Raw genomic sequence first — 16106 nt, forward strand, 5'->3', positions numbered from 1 at the left:
TTATAATGTAATCTTTATTTTCTGTTTGATGCAGCTCAAATGTAATGCTTTGGGAGCCTTACAACAGATTGTTGACGTACCTTCTATGTTTTGTCGGTTGAGCACCTGTATTTATTTGTTTTTGGGATGTGCATACATTATTTTTGAGTAAATCCCATACAAACAATTAGTATATTAACAGCCACTACAGGATAATCTGAATGTGACCTCTGACCTCATCCTGATCTAGTATCTGCTCCTTCAGCTTCTCCGCCAGCTGACACTGAAGATTGATCTCATCATCCTACAAAACACACACACAGTGAGAGCCACTAAATTCAGTAATCTGATGGATCTCACATTATGCACAGTGAGAGCTCAATTGCTGATTAACTTTGAATGCATCTGCATCTCAGTAATAATGTCACAAGTGCATGGTCACCTTATCATCCAGTTGTCTGTAGAGTTTGCGGATCTCTTCCTCATATTTCTGCCGCTCTTCCTCTGAGATCCGCACCACAATGGAGGAGGAGTCAGAGTCTCTCTCTCGCTCTCGCTGGCGCACTGATGATCTCTCATTATCCAGAGATGTTTCATCACTGCCGTCCAGCTTCACCACATCAGCATCTGCCTGCTCCGTCTCGGGAACCTTCTCTCCTAGAGAAACAAATAAACACCACAATTGCATCAGGTGTGTCAGTGAATCCTCAAAAATGTTTACAAAAAATAATCAACTTAAAAGCAGATAACACCAGCAAACAACTTTAAGCTGGTTTAAGTTGTTTTAGAAGGGATTAAGTATATCAGGATGGGATTGAATGTGATGTTGTTAGTATGTCATTACAGGGTTCGTACAGAAACTAAATTAAATTCCAGGACTTTCAAGAACTTTTCAAGCTCTACCTTTTTGGTTTTAAAGGACTAAAATCAGATATATCACTTATTAAACAATATCATTCACATTCTAATAAACTAATAAAACAAAATGGTACAAATAAAGTGCAGCACAAAAGCATGCAATGACTTCTGGAAACTTTAACATTTGAAAGTATAATATGCCAAAATTTTTAACTTTCATTATTTAAACAGATATTTTATTAATATATGATTGACCTGAATAATGAAAGCTGTATCATACACTTGGGAAATGATGAGCTACAGGTGCATTTCAATAAATTAGAATGTTGTGGAAATATTCATTTATTTCAGTAATTAAACTCAAATTGTAAAAACTTGTGTATTAAATAAATTTAATGCACACAGACTGAAGTAGTTTAAGTCTTTGGTTCTTTTAATTGTGATGATTTTGGCTCACATTTAACAAAAACCCACCAATTCAATCTCAGCTAATTAGAATATGGTGACATACCAATCAGGGTTGCACTTTATTTTACAGTACCTGTACTTACATGTACTTATAGTGTCCTTATCTAAGAAAGTTCTGGTAATACATGGTAACTACATGGGGTAGGGTTAGATTTAGGGGTAGGTTTAGGGTAAGCACCTAGTTATTACATAGTTATTGTAATTACTATAATAAGTAAATAGTATTTACATAAGGAACAGGACCCAATCAGCTAATCAACTCAAAACACCTGCAAAGGTTTCCTGAGCCTCCTCAGTTTGGTTCACTAGGCTACACAATCATGGGGAAGACTGCTGATCTGACAGTTGTCCAGAAGACAATAATTGACACCCTTCATAAGGAGGGTAAGCCACAAACATTCATTGCCAAAGAAGCTGGCTGTTCACAGAGTGCTGTATCCAAGCATGTTAACAGAAAGTTAAGTGAAAAAAAGTGTGGAAGAAAAAGATGCACAACCAACCGAGTGATTGAGGATTTTCAAGCAAAATTGATTCAAGAATTTGAGTGAAATTCACAAGAAATGGACTGAGGCTGGGGTCAAGGCATCAAGAGCCACCACACACAGACGTGTAAAGGAACTTGCTGAACCACAGACAACGTCAGATGTGTCTTGCCTGGGCTAAGGAGAAGAAGAACTGGACTGTTGCTCAGTGGTCCAAAGTCCTCTTTTCAGATGAGAGCAAGTTTTGTATTTCATTTGGAATCCAAGGTCCTAGAGTCTGGAGGAAGGGTGGAGAAGCTCATAGCCCAAGTTGCTTGAAGTCCAGTGTGAAGTTTCCACAGTCTGTGATGATTTGGGGTGCAATGTCATCTGCTGGTGTTGGTCCATTGTGTTTTTTGTAAACCACAGTCACTGCACCCATTTACCAAGAAATTTTGGAGCAATTCATGCTTCCTTCTGCTGAGCAGCTTTTGAAGATGCTGATTTCATTTTCCAGCAGGATTTGACACCTGCCCACACTGCCAAAAGCATCAAAAGTTGGTTAAATGACCATGGTGTTGGTGTCGGTCGGGTGGGAGTTAAGCTTCCTGACAGCCTGATGAATAAAGCTGTCCTTCAGTCTGCTGCCATCAGGGAGGGTCTTTTGGCAGGACGCGTTGCAGGTGCCATATCACACAGTGATGCAGCTCGTCAGAATGCTCTCGATGGTGCCCCTGTAGAAGGTGTACATGATGGGGGCCGGGGCTCTGGCTCTTCTCAGTTTGCGGAGGAAGTAGAGACGCTGTTGTGATTTCTTGGCCAGGGCTGCGGTGTTGTTGGTCCAGGAGAGATACTCTATGATGTGGACACTCAGGAACTTAGTGCTGCTCGCCCTCTCCACAGACGCACTGTTGATGGTCAGAGGAGCATGGTGAGTGTGCTATCTCCTGAAGTCAACAACAATCTCCTTCATCTTCTCCACATTCAGAGAGAGATTGTTGTCACTGCACCACCAGGCCAGTCGGCTAACCTTGCTCCTGTAGTTTGTCTCATCTCTGTTGCAAATGAGACCGACCACAGTCGTGTCATCCACAAACTTGATGAAGAGGTTGGAGTTGTGTGACGGTGTACAGTCGTGGGTCAGCAGAGTGAAGAGGAGGGGGCTCAGCACACATCCTTGGGGGGCCCCAGTGTTCAGTGTGATTAGGCTGGATGTCATGCTGCCGACCCGTACTGCCTGAGGTCTTCCAGTCAGAAAGTCCAACAGCCAGTTGCACAGCGAAATGCCCCAGCTGGACCAGTTTGTAAATGAGCTGTTGATGGATGATTGTGGAATGCTGAACCGACGTCTATGAACAGCATTTTGACCTATGAGTCTTTTTTATGTGAGTGAGTGCTGAGTGGAGGATAGTGGCGATGGGATCATCTGTCGAGTGGTTGGACTGGTAAGCAAACTGGAAGTGGTCCAGGGAGGGGGGGTCAGACCTAATGTGGTTCGTGACTAGCCATTCAAAGCACTTCATGGCTGCTCTGTCAATTCTTCATCATCAGTTAGGAACCTAGGTGTGCTATTTGATCGAAATCTCTCCTTAGAACGTCACATTTCTAGCATTTGTAAAACTGCATTTTTCCATCTCAGTTACACAACTCAACTACACAATCATGCAACAAATACCTTATAAACATTAACATTAACATTTTACACAATCCCGACCACATTACACAACACAACACATCACATCCAGCACAGACAATACATTGCAAAAAAAAATGAGTCAATGTCCACATATTTGGTTTTCTTTCAGCCAGTGTTTCACCTTTCTATTAAATGTTTTCAGGTTGGTTTCTGTTTTTATTTCCGTTGGTAAATCATTCCAAAAATGGGTCCCTATCACTGAAAAACTTGAGTGGCCAAAAGTGGTTTTGCGCCCCTCTGCTATGCAGTTGATTTTTGTCACAAAAGGACAGAGTACGGCTGGAGCTTGATTATTTATACATTTAAAAATCAGCTTAAGAAAAGAGAACTTAATAAAACTGTCAAAATTTAAAAGCTTGTATTTCTGTACAATCAAACAGTGATGCCACATAATTGGTTTCTGATCCATTATTTTCAGTGCTTGTTTGTATAATGACATGATGGGTTTGACTGTTGTCTGGGAGGCTTGGCCCCATAAAGTAACACAATAAGATAAATGAGAAAGTATCATAGCATGAAAAAATAGCAAAGCTGCTTTGACAGGTATATGATGCCTAATCATTCTAAAACAGTTTAGGTTTGTCCGAACAGTCTTACAGAGTTTATTAATGTGTGTATTGAATTTGAGTTGGGGATCCAGAATAATACCTAAAAATTTTAATTCCTCAGCTTCCTCTATGGCTTCTTGATCTATTTTAATTGTACATTTAGTTTTTCCTCTAATTGAGAAGCACATAGATACCGTCTTTTTGACGATAAGCGTCAGATGATTTTCTTTAAGCCACTGGGATATACCCTCCATTTCCTTAGTCAGGGTCTCTGCTACTATAGTTGGTGTCCTAGCTGAAGCATAAATTACTGTATCGTCAGCATACATTTGGCAGTTGGCTGACTGACAGCATGTAGGTAAGTCGTTTATATACAGACTAAAGAGCAGAGGCCCCAAAATGGAGCCCTGTGGAATACCCATTGTGGATTGTAATGATTATGAGAGTTCGGTGTTTATTTTAACACGTTGCTCTCTATGCTCCAAATATGATGCAATCCAGCCGATAGCATGTTCAGAGAAGTTGAAGGTGGTAAGTTTATTCAACAGTATGTTGTGGTTCACGGTGTCAAAGGCCTTTTTTAGGTCTATAAACACAGCTCCCACAACATTACCCTTGTCCAACTTACTCTTACTGTTCTCGGTAAGGTAGCAATTAGCCATTTCTGTAGAATACCCTGCTCTGAATCCAAACTGTTTAGAATTGATAAGTTTGTTACCTTCAAGATGTTCTACTAACTGTTCTATGATAATTTTCTCTAAAATTTTGGAGAAAGCTGGCAGTATTGAGATATGCCTGTAGTTGCTTGCTTGATTCTTTGCGCCAGCCTTGAAAATCGGTGTAATAATGGCTTGTTTCCAACTTTGTGGGAATTTGCCCACTCTGATGGAAAGGTTTACAAGGTGGGTTACATGTTTAATTAAAGCAGAGCAATGAGTTGTAATAAAGGCAGTGTCCAACCCGAATACATCCTTTGCCTTAGATTTATTTAATTTATTAATAATTTTATGTACTTTTTCCTGACTAACCTCTTTAATTTGATAAAGATCTGATTGGTCAGACTTTGTAGTCTGTGATAGGGTTGCTGGTTCAAAAGTCTCAGCAAGTTCCTCAACAGACTGAATAAAGAAATTATTAAATTCATTTGCAATAGCTGAATTGTTAGTGCTGATAACTCCATTCACTTCCAACTCAGCTATTGTTTTTTGTTGACTAGGCTTAAGTTTAGTAAGGCTATTGAGGTGCTTCCAAAGGGATGTACTATTTCCTTCCGAATCCTCAATCAATTGCATAAAATAGGCTGTCTTTGCTTTACCCAATTCTCTAAGTACTGCATTTCTCAATCCTTTAAAGATGAGAAAATCGGTATTTGTTTTGGAGAGCAGCGCTTTTTTCAATGCATAGTCTCTCTTTTTCATTAGCTGACGAGTGTCATTGTTCAGCCATGGTAAGGAGGCTTTTCGTTGCGTGCCTTTGAATTTCTTACTATATTTCCCAATCAGATTTGTGAGGTTTTTCATCAGAGAGTTACAACAGTTTTCTAAATCATTCGATTGTAAAAAATTATTCCAATCTAAATTATCTAAATCATTTTTAACTTTTGTCAACTTAATTTTGGGGATACCCAGGTTCCCTTGTTTACTTTCGTTCGTAAATTTGGGTAAACACTGTTTAGTGAGTTTCCGTACAACCATGGTCATGTTGTGATCAGAGAGCCCTGTTAGTAAATTATAAGTTCTAATGATTCTCTGTGGTCTGTTAGTAACTATCAGATCAGTCATAGTTTTACTTGCTCGTGTGATCGTAGTTGGACCTTTAATCATCTGATGAAGACTGTGCTTTGACAACAGTCTCTTTAATTTTTTTCTACAGCTTTTCTCTAGCCAGTTAATATTAAAATCACCAAGAAAAACAGATTCGGTGCGAGTATTTACATATTTAAAAATTTTGTCTAAATTCTCATAAAAAGAAACATCACATGATGGTGGGTTATACAGCACTATAATGTTAAAATTCATCTTTGGGGATAATACAACATTTAAAGCCAAACATTCTAATGGTGTGTCCAGTTTGATTTCATTACATTTCAGAGTGTCTCTAACATAGAATAGTACCCCCCCCCCCCCCACCCACCTTTTTTAGATGTTCTATCCTTTCTATGACAAATGTAACCAGGGACATCAATCATACTGGTCTGAATATTACTGTTCAGCCACGTTTTGCTCAACGCTAAAAAATCTAAATTAGAGTCAGTTAACAGATGTTGGATCTGATCCCGTTTAGGCAATATACTCCGAATATTCAAATGTCCACCTAGAATACCCTTAGGTTTAGACATAGGCTCCCATATTACCCGTGCATGATTTACAGTCTGAAAAAATCTAAATTCTCATCGCTTCCTTACTGATTGGATACTGTCACCGTATGGAGTTCCTGTTACCTCGGGGAAGACGTCCGTCCGTCCGGAGGTCAGCCGCTGCACGCGCAATCCACCCGCCGGTGCACCCTCCGGGGAAAGGCCAACAGCAAATGGGCCTGGATTCAATTGTACGTCCCCAGACAGCAAAATCAAAGTCAAGAGAAAACCGAAATCAGGCCAATTGCATCCTCTCTGGTAATCCCGCTTTCTCAGCATGCCGCGATGGTTGAGTTCAGTTTGTTTGATGTTCGAGCAAATGGCAATGTTTTGTTTACTCTGCGTGCCGCGACGTGGGTGATCAGATTGTTTGGTGGTCGAGTAGATGACGAAGTATCCATATCCAAAGAAGTTTAATCTCGGTAATCCATTCATATTTACTGACTGCTTATTACTTATAAAGCCCTGAATAGTTTAGCACCTCAGTATTTGAATGAGCTCCTTTTACATTATAATCCTCTACGTCCGCTACGTTCTCAAAACTCAGGCAATTTGATAATACCTAGAAAAGATAAGGCAAAAAGATAATACCTAAAATATAAAAATCAACTGCGGTCAGCAGATCCTTTTCCTATTCGGCGTCTAAACTCTGGAATATCCTACCTAATATTGTTCGGGAGGCAGACACACTCTTGCAGTTTAAATCTAGATTAAAGACCCATCTCTTTAACCTGGCTTACACATAACATACTAATATGCTTTTAATATCCAAATCCGTTAAAGGATTTTTAGGCTGCATTAATTAGGTAAACCGGAACCGGGAACACTTCCCATAACACCCTATGTACTTGCTACATCATTAGAAGAATGGCATCTACGCTAATATTAGTCTGTTTCTCTCTTATTCCGAGGTCACCGTAGCCACCAGATCCAGTCTGTGTCCAGATCAGAGAGTCACTGCAGTCGCCCGGATCCAGTACGTATCCAGACCAGATGGTGGATCAGCACCTAGAAAGGACCTCTACATCCCTGAAAGACAGCGGAGACCAGGACAACTAGAGGCCAGATACAGATCCCCTGTAAAGACCTTGTCTCAGAGGAGCACCAGGACAAGACCACAGGAAACAGATGATACTTCTGCACAATCTGACTTTGCTGCAGTCTGGAATTGAACTACTGGTTTCGTCTGGTCAGAGGAGAACTGACCCCAACTGAGCCTGGTTTCTCCCAAGGTTTTTTTCTCCATTCTGTCACCGATGGAGTAGAAACAGGTAGGAACAACAGCCTGACTAAGCAAAATGTTGAAAATGTCTGTGAAGACCAAGGGTGTAACTTTGGGTCTACCATTGGGGGGGTTAAACTCGCGGCATATGAATATTTTTTCTTGTGTAAAAGGTAACATGCTAATTTACATTACAGATTATTTAAAATATGATACTATCTTTCTTGCTGGCAAATGAAATTACATTCTGAATATTTCATATTATTTTAATTTGGGGGGGTCATGACCCCCGTAACCCCCCTGCAAATTACGCGCATGGTGAAGACATCAGTGAGTTCTGCTGCACAGTCTCTCAGTACACGCCCAGGGATGATGTCAGGCCCCGGAGCTTTGCATGCATTGATCCTGCTGAAGGATCTCCTCACGCTGTCTTTGGGGTTTGTAGTCCGTAATGGTCTGTATCCCCTGCCACAGGCTCAGAGTGTCTCTACTGTCGCTGAAATGATGGGCTATCCTCCTGGAGTACTGTCTCTCTGACGCCGTGGGACAGGTTGTCCCTGGCTGTTCTCAGGCCCACCTCATCTCCAGCTCTGAGGGCAGCGTTCCGTGTCTTCAGGAGTCTGTAGACCTCCCCTGTCATCCACGGCTTCTAGTTGGCCCAGACTGTGATGGTCTTTGTGACATCATCAAAACACTTGTTGATGTAGGCAGTGACAGTCTCTCTGTACTCTTGGAGGTCAATGGTGTTATTGTATGCGGCAGCCTGCTTAAACATATTCCAGTCAGTGGTGTCAAAACTGGTGTTTTGAAGAGCCTCTGACGACCCTTCCAGCCACACTTGTATTTGTTTTTGAACTGGTTTGGCCACTTTAACGACAGGTGCAGTCGGGGTCGCTGATGGTGAAGGCCTCTGGAGCAAACTGAGAACACGCAGCTCTTCAGCGTCGGAAAAAAGTTTAACTCCAAAAAAGTGGTTCTGCCGTCATCAAGCAGAAACTTATGACTGTATGCACACTTAAAGACAGGTAGACACAATGAAGACGTACAAAAACACTGTGACTCACAAGACCAAAAACATGAAAACACTGTTCTGACGGGATAGAGAGAAGCCGCTTCATGTAGACTCGCCGCAATCTTATTTAACCACAAATTCAAATTTTTACTGATATCATGAGACCGCTTTGTACCTCAATGAGTAATATTGTGAGATTTCATGTGCTGGTGAAACGGCTCTGTATTTATGTCAGATGCGCTGCACTGTTAATTTTGCACAAAAATATTATTTCATACATATGGTCCTTAAAAAATTCAAGTACTTTTCAAGTACATTCTCAAAAAATATGTCTGTTTTCAAAGATTTTCCAAGACTCAAATTTCATACACTTCAAACACTTTAAGCATCTTGTATGAACCCTGTCATTATAATCAGCTCAAAACCTAGAAACATCACAGACATTTTATTGAAGAATTTGGGAATTACAGCTGTGGAATACAGCTGTGGACTAAACTGTGTGGTGTTATTTGTTATTTGTATCAGTAGGATATTCTACAAAATCTTTGAAATTAGCTGTTATTAAAAACACAACTTGACCCAAAAGGATTAGTCAATTATAGACCTTAACTGCAGAATCTATATCTCTCTCTACTCTACTCTCTACTTTCATATAAAAAAATGCTAGACAAAGTTGTATTCTCTCTTATTTTATGCAGATCATCCTATCATGGCTGAATCTCACAAAATACTGGACCTTAGTTCTGCTTGACACTATTGACCATGATTCCCTTGCATGAGCTTGAAAATTACATTGGTATCTGGACTGATAGTGTGGTTGAAATCTTATGCATCTTGACTGTTATTCATTTTGGTGAATGAAGAAAATGTATATCAAATAAAAGTTAGTTACGGAGTGCCACAAGACTCAGTACTAGGTCCTTTGCTTTTCACCTTTCATATGCTTTTCTTAGAAGACACAATCAGGAAACATGGACCAGTCTTTCATTACCAATTTATATTCTGATACTCATGTTCATATTTTCTCAAGGCTCCATGAAACCTATCAATTTACTAACTTTATGGACTGCATTGGACAACTCGTAAGGTCTTCATTATTGAAACAAAAACCTTCAAACAGGAAAACCATCTAAAAGCTAATTCACATGTTAATGACCTCAGGACTAGATTATTGCAATGGTTTAATAAAACAGATCTATATATATATTATATATATATATATATATATATATATATATATATATATATATATATATATATAAAAATAATAAGCTCCAGGTGTTACAAAATGAAGCAGCTAGAGATTTGACAACTCTGACAAACTGCTAATACCAAAGATAACAATATCATCTTTATATGTCATTGTGGTCGATCCTTTTGACATTTAGATCCTACATAATAAAAGTGTTTTTCAGAGATCAGAAACTATGAGCCAGTTTAAATCTACAATGAACACCATTAATTTCAATATAATGTCTTCTGCTGTAGCTTGTGCACTATTACTTTGTGCATATTACATTTTATTACATTGTGCACATCTAGTAAAATGTGTAATGTATAAAGCACCATATAAATAAAACTGACTTGACTCGTCAGAGCAGTGCAAAGGCTCACCACTGCGCCAGCGCAGTAGCTCCAGCTCCAGCCTCTGGATGGTGTCCCTCAAGCTCTTGCTCTTCTCCTTCTCCTTCTCATACTTCCTCTTCCACTGCTCCGCTGTCAGCTCCAGGTTAATGGAGGCCGTGTTCTTGATGGTCTTAGCACTATAACACACACACACACAGCTCTCAGTCTGTTAATTCTATTAATGCAGTGCAATTAATCATAAAGCTTTAAATCTGCCATTGGTTTACACTGATAGAACGTTCAACACTCAATTTAACCAATGAAAATTACCTTGTTAAAGGTATAGTTCACCCAAAAATGGTTTACTCACCCTCATTTCATCTTGACAATGTTCAGTTGATGGTAGTCACTGACTAACAGTATTTTCTTCTAAATTATGGAAGTCAATGACTATGTCAACTATTTGGTGACCAACATTCTTCAATTGTAGTTGTATCTTATGTGTACAACAGAAGAAAGGAATGAATACAGCTTTGAAACAAAGGCGAGTACATACAGGAAAAAAAAAAAATCGTACTTAGTGTTTTTGTCTTATTTTCTAGTGAAATTACCAAAAGGTTGCATATACTTGACAAGTTAAATGACTTAAATGACTTTGTCAAGTTAATGATTCAAGGACGTTTTGGTGTTTTTACTAGAAAACAAGTTGTTGGCTAGAGATATTTATACTAGAAAACAAGAAAAAATACTAAATAATAAATCTTTTTTTTTTTTACAGTGGCATGATAGAAAAAAAGGTGAACAATCCCTTTAAGAAGCAGTCAGATTCATATTCTATAACTGCTCTTTATTTAACACAAGGCAGAGCAGAGATTCTGTTGATTCTTTTCAAAAGTGGTTGAGTGTGCCCTCCAACCTTATCAAAAAAGTGCTTTACTGCATTAATTGTATGTCCACTAGTGTAAATGTAATGTAATATAAATGTAATGTGTGTGTGTGTTCACTGCTCTGTGTGTGTGCATTTCGGATGGGTTAAATGCAGAGCACAAATTCTGAGTATGGGTCACCATACTTGGCTGAATGTCACTTCCCCCCTTTCACTTTCATATATATAAAGTTTATTAAATAAGAGGCCACTTAAGTGAACATACATTGATTACATATCTTAACACACTTTTAAGAAGTTTCTATTGAAATTATATCAAATAAAATATCTTAAGTAAGTAATTTTGTTTTAATAATCTTTTGTGGTGTTTTAAAGAGATTTTGGTGTGATGTCTCACATACTAAAGCACATGTAAACTGCCTGTAACTTGACTATAATTTTAACTATAGAGTTATTAAATAATACATTTAAAGTTAATATGTTTTAAATAAACATTATTGCAATTTCACCATTACAAATGTGTCATTACAAATATATATGACTTACTTTAAATAGAAATTACATTAAAGCACATTTCAGTTAGTTATAAATGCTCGTCAGTACATTCACAGACACAGTCCTACTTCAGTGGATCAAAAAAGCACTTTAAAGTTCAGCTAACTCCATTAATTATCTATAATTCATTTTTATTTAATTGCAATGCAATTTAAAATGTTTTTATATCACTCTGACTTTAAATTGCTCTGAAGTTTATAGAGGTTTATAATTGTATTTGAATGTCGCTGTTTCATATTAGTAGTAAAGCTGTCTGAAAACATGATGATGATAATTGAGATGATAACTGAACTCTAGCTGTGATACTGTTGCACTACTGTTGTGCAGATGTGAATGCATGTGATGTGAGTATGTGCTGGAGTACCGCTGTCCAAACATGAGGGTGGATTTGGTCTCTGCGTCGTTGTAGCTGGAGGGAGAGCAGCAGATGAACATGGTGGTCCGGCAGTTTCCTCCCAGAGAGTCCTGCAGGATCCTGGTCATCTTACTGTCGCGGTACGGCACGTGAGTCTTCTGCTCACACAGATCAGGGACATTGCATAAGCAAACACCAGTATGCAGAGTCACGCGTACATGTGGGCATTTGTGAACACTCACAGTTCCTTCAGCGAGAGCAGAGATGACATTGCCGAGAGAAGACAGAGACTTATTGATGTTTTTAGCTTCATCCAGGACGGCTCCAGCCGCACCGGTCTTACTGACCTGTGTGTGAAAATACACCATAAACAAGTTTAACAGTATCACTTCAGATTAGGGAACCCATCTCATCATTAGCCAGTTAGCATGGATATCACTTGCATACAAATTATTGCATACAGGGTGATTTTTCTTGTGTCATTGTTGTCTGCTGTTTTAACCCATTCCCAGCTTCCCTGGGCTATAAAAAACTGTCTTGACTCTTCGACTCTTCTAATGCAGTGTCATTTATTACTGTTCATACAAACTGGTTATAAACACTGGAGAAGGAAGGGAGGATGCTTTGTTAATTTCTCATTAACACACACACACACACACACACACTATAATTTGCTATTTTACTCTATATAACTCCATACAAGCCAGAAACTAAGCCTTTTTTTGCACAGGCCTATCTAAAGGGTTAATGGTCCCGCCTAGTGATCTACTGTAAAAAATAACAAATGTTACCTCTTCCCAACAGGGAAAACCACCAACAATCAAGAATCTCACACACACACAAATACTATAATTTGCTGCTTTACTCCATATAACTCCTTATACAAGCCAGAAACTAAGCCTTTTTTTGCACAGGCCTATTTAAAGGGTTAATGGTCCCACCTAGTGATCAACTGTAAAAATAAAAAAATTACCTCTTCCCAAAATGGAATACCACAAACAATCAAGAATGCATGATTAAATGGTGTCATGGCTTTGCAATCAAAAAATTTAGTTATAATGGAAGTCAATGGGGCAAAAACAGCCACCAACAACAAATTAGGGAGAAAAAATTTAAATCTAATGCTGCACAAAAACTAACAATGCATCAAAGCCAATGTTGTTACTAATCTTTGACATGCCCAAGACTGTGATAAAAGGTAAAAAAATATCCAGTTTTTATATTGAAAATATGTAACTTTGTGTGTTTTTTTCCCAAATCAGTGACATCATTTATGAACTTGGTAATTAAAAAGTTAAAATCTTGGATTTTTTTTTTTTTAAATTGGTAGTTTTGATCAGGACTGAGGTTGATTAATAGATTTATGCAAAAAAAAAAATTTTTTAATAAAAATATTTATCTGATACATTTTTACAGCAGTTTAATTTAGTGGATGTTTTCATCCACGAACATCCCGAAAGGGTTGTGAATTTGCCCACAGTGTACCATTGAGTTTTTGAAAAATTTCAAAGCATTTTTCCAAAATATGGGTCAAAATAAGATTTGTCACCAAAAATCATTCCATTAGCTCAAACACAGAGGAAGTTGTGGCCAAAATAAGACTCAACTTTACCCCCTAGTGGACGAAAACGTCCCCAACAACCCACAAGGGTTAAAGCTATGGTCTACGATTTCAAAGATTGTTCATTACAGTATTTGTGACTTGTCTTTATATTTGTCAATGTGTGTGTGTGAGTGAGAGTTTATTTTATTTTTTTATTTTTTCAATAAAAAGTTTATTTTTGTATTGTTACTCTCTAATTGTTGATGGTTTATTCTAAATATTTGTGTGAAATTCTCATAGTGGCATAGTCAGACTTATTTCTTCTTAAATTCCCAATTTGGATTTGAGACTTTAGTCTTTATAATATCAATGTCTTGTGTGTTTTTTGTCCATAAAATGAAAGTCTAATGTCATATGCAACCAAATGCTCTTAAAAGTATATTTTGTGTTCCCTAGAAGGAAGAAAGTCATACAGTTTTGTTACGACATAAGAGGGAGTAAATGACATTATTGGTGAACTGTGCCTTTAAACATGACAACAAGATGCTTCATACAACAAAAGACAAAGACCTTCTCACTGCCGGCCAGATCCACCAGGTAGAGCTTCCCACAGAGCTTCTGCTCCGTCTCCACGTGCTCCTGCTTGATGTTGATCAGGAAGATGCTGTGACTGCGAGAGCTGTGCTCATTCATATCTGACAACAGAACAGATCACTCTCCAATACGCATTATACAAGTCTAAAACTTCACTGAAACTCAGCTTTGTCATCACAGAAGTACACTGTATTTTAACATTTATTTGAAACAGTTATTTTAAATTAAAAACAGTTTATACTGTATAATTGCAGCCTTGATGAGTATAAAGCACTAAAAAACTAAAAAGACAAACTAACGTACAGCAAATCTTTGAACGGTGTATGTATATAAACACAATGTGCATCTCAAGCATCAGATCTCCACTGACTGAGATGAAGGTATCACAATTTACACACTGTTATGGCTCTTTTCCACTGCATGGCACAGCATGGTACTGTTCATTTTAGGGGGGTTTCACTGGGTACAGTATCTGGTGCCCGCTACTTTTTCAGTTCCACCTCGGTTGAGGTTCCAGGGTACCCTTACCAAAACGAGGCACTGATTGGCCGGAGAGATTATTGTGATAATAAAATACTAGTAATGCTTCCGTAATGTTTGGAAAATGTACCCTGAAGTGCTGTGAGTGAATGAGGTTTAACTGAATCTGAGAGCAATGATAAAAGCGCTCACTGGTGACCGCGACGTGCCGGTTGGACTTTCCCTCGTCGATGACGTCCATGACCTCTTCAGGACTGGACACGAAGCGCTCGGTGCAGCCCTGACGCCACACAAACACAAAACAGCTGCTTCATCACAGTTCATTCTGATTAACTCACATCCTCACGAAACACGCCGGAAAATCACCTTCACATAAGGGACGCGGTTCTTATCCTCGTGCACAGACAGGTTGGTCTTCGTGACTGAAGAGGAAAGAAGCACAATGAGGAACAATATCACAACCATTGTAGTCAATTTGGTACACTGCACTTTCTCTGTTTTCTACAAACCATCCAGAAGATCCCGGATTTTCTCCATATAGATCTCAAAGTAGGACACCTGAGAAAAGCAAACACTGGTTATTTTGAGAGCGCCATAGATTGAGAGGATGTGTGCTCAGGTTTATAACTAGATGATGGATGTGCCATTGGTTTGTGTACCTTGATGTGGAACTCCAGGTTCTCGTCCATGGCGAAGATGTGGTTGAAGATGTCCTCTGCGATGCGGGGAATGATGCCCATCTGCTGCGGGTCGTGGAGCTTGCCCTGGAAGTGCCATCACAGTCAAACTCACCTCAATTATTCAGATTCATCTTAGTCTAACCTTAGTCTAACTTAGCAGTGCTTCTAACTAAACTAATCATTACCAAATTAAGCAAAATAATTTCATTTTGCCAGTTTATCCATCACATGGTAAAAAGAAGTCAAATTAGACAGACAAACAGGCACAAGGTAAAGCAAACTAAACTAAAACTAATTATCCATCCAAAGATGCTGATTCTGACAGGACAATACATTTATATATGGCTTGTGCTGACCATAATGTGTATTTAGAAAGCAGAACTTTATTTGTGTTATGCTAAATATCTGCAACACTGACAGTAAGCTCTTTTTATTATTATAGATAGATGACTTTGGTACAGTGGAGGGTTGCACTGGTAAAATGATGTACAGTGTGGGTCCTGTTGTGAACCATGACTGTAAAGCCTTAAGTCTAAGAATTTATCCACTATCATTCTTACATTTCAATATAAAGCATGCCTTATCTTGTGATTGGCTTTGTGAGTACTTCCAGGGAAACTGGCCAGTAATATTTGATGCTCATTTTGTTGCAGGTACACTGTGTATGTATGATATGAATCTTTTACAGGTACAAAATAATGTAAAAGTGTTAAAAGTAGAATCATTATCTCATCTAAAACATGACTGTACCTCCATGGTGTGGGTCTTTCCAGAAGAGGTTTGTCCATAAGCGAAGATGGTGCCGTTGTAACCTCCCAGCACATCTACACATCAGACAAACACAGCT

At 38.7% G+C, this 16106-nt stretch overlaps 1 protein-coding gene across 3 annotated transcripts in view; it reads right to left on the reverse strand.

The window, feature by feature from the left end:
* LOC127964386 (kinesin heavy chain-like) overlaps positions 1-16106 on the reverse strand; it is a 28415-nt gene that overhangs the window by 11013 nt on the left and 1296 nt on the right. For 2 of the 3 annotated variants that reach the window (XM_052564585.1, XM_052564586.1), the window contains exons 3-13: positions 16010-16083; positions 15239-15343; positions 15089-15137; positions 14946-15001; positions 14772-14859; positions 14076-14200; positions 12205-12309; positions 11972-12120; positions 10185-10363; positions 422-636; positions 215-283 (exon numbers count right to left, since the gene is read on the reverse strand). In XM_052564585.1, the coding sequence (XP_052420545.1) occupies positions 215-283; positions 422-636; positions 10185-10363; positions 11972-12120; positions 12205-12309; positions 14076-14200; positions 14772-14859; positions 14946-15001; positions 15089-15137; positions 15239-15343; positions 16010-16083 (1214 nt within the window). The remainder of the gene's footprint in view (positions 1-214; positions 284-421; positions 637-10184; positions 10364-11971; positions 12121-12204; positions 12310-14075; positions 14201-14771; positions 14860-14945; positions 15002-15088; positions 15138-15238; positions 15344-16009; positions 16084-16106) is intronic. The other variant, XM_052564587.1, reaches the window with a different exon arrangement.

Source organism: Carassius gibelio, chromosome B9 (assembly GCF_023724105.1).
Source record: "Carassius gibelio isolate Cgi1373 ecotype wild population from Czech Republic chromosome B9, carGib1.2-hapl.c, whole genome shotgun sequence".
Taxonomy (NCBI): Eukaryota; Metazoa; Chordata; class Actinopteri; order Cypriniformes; family Cyprinidae; genus Carassius; species Carassius gibelio.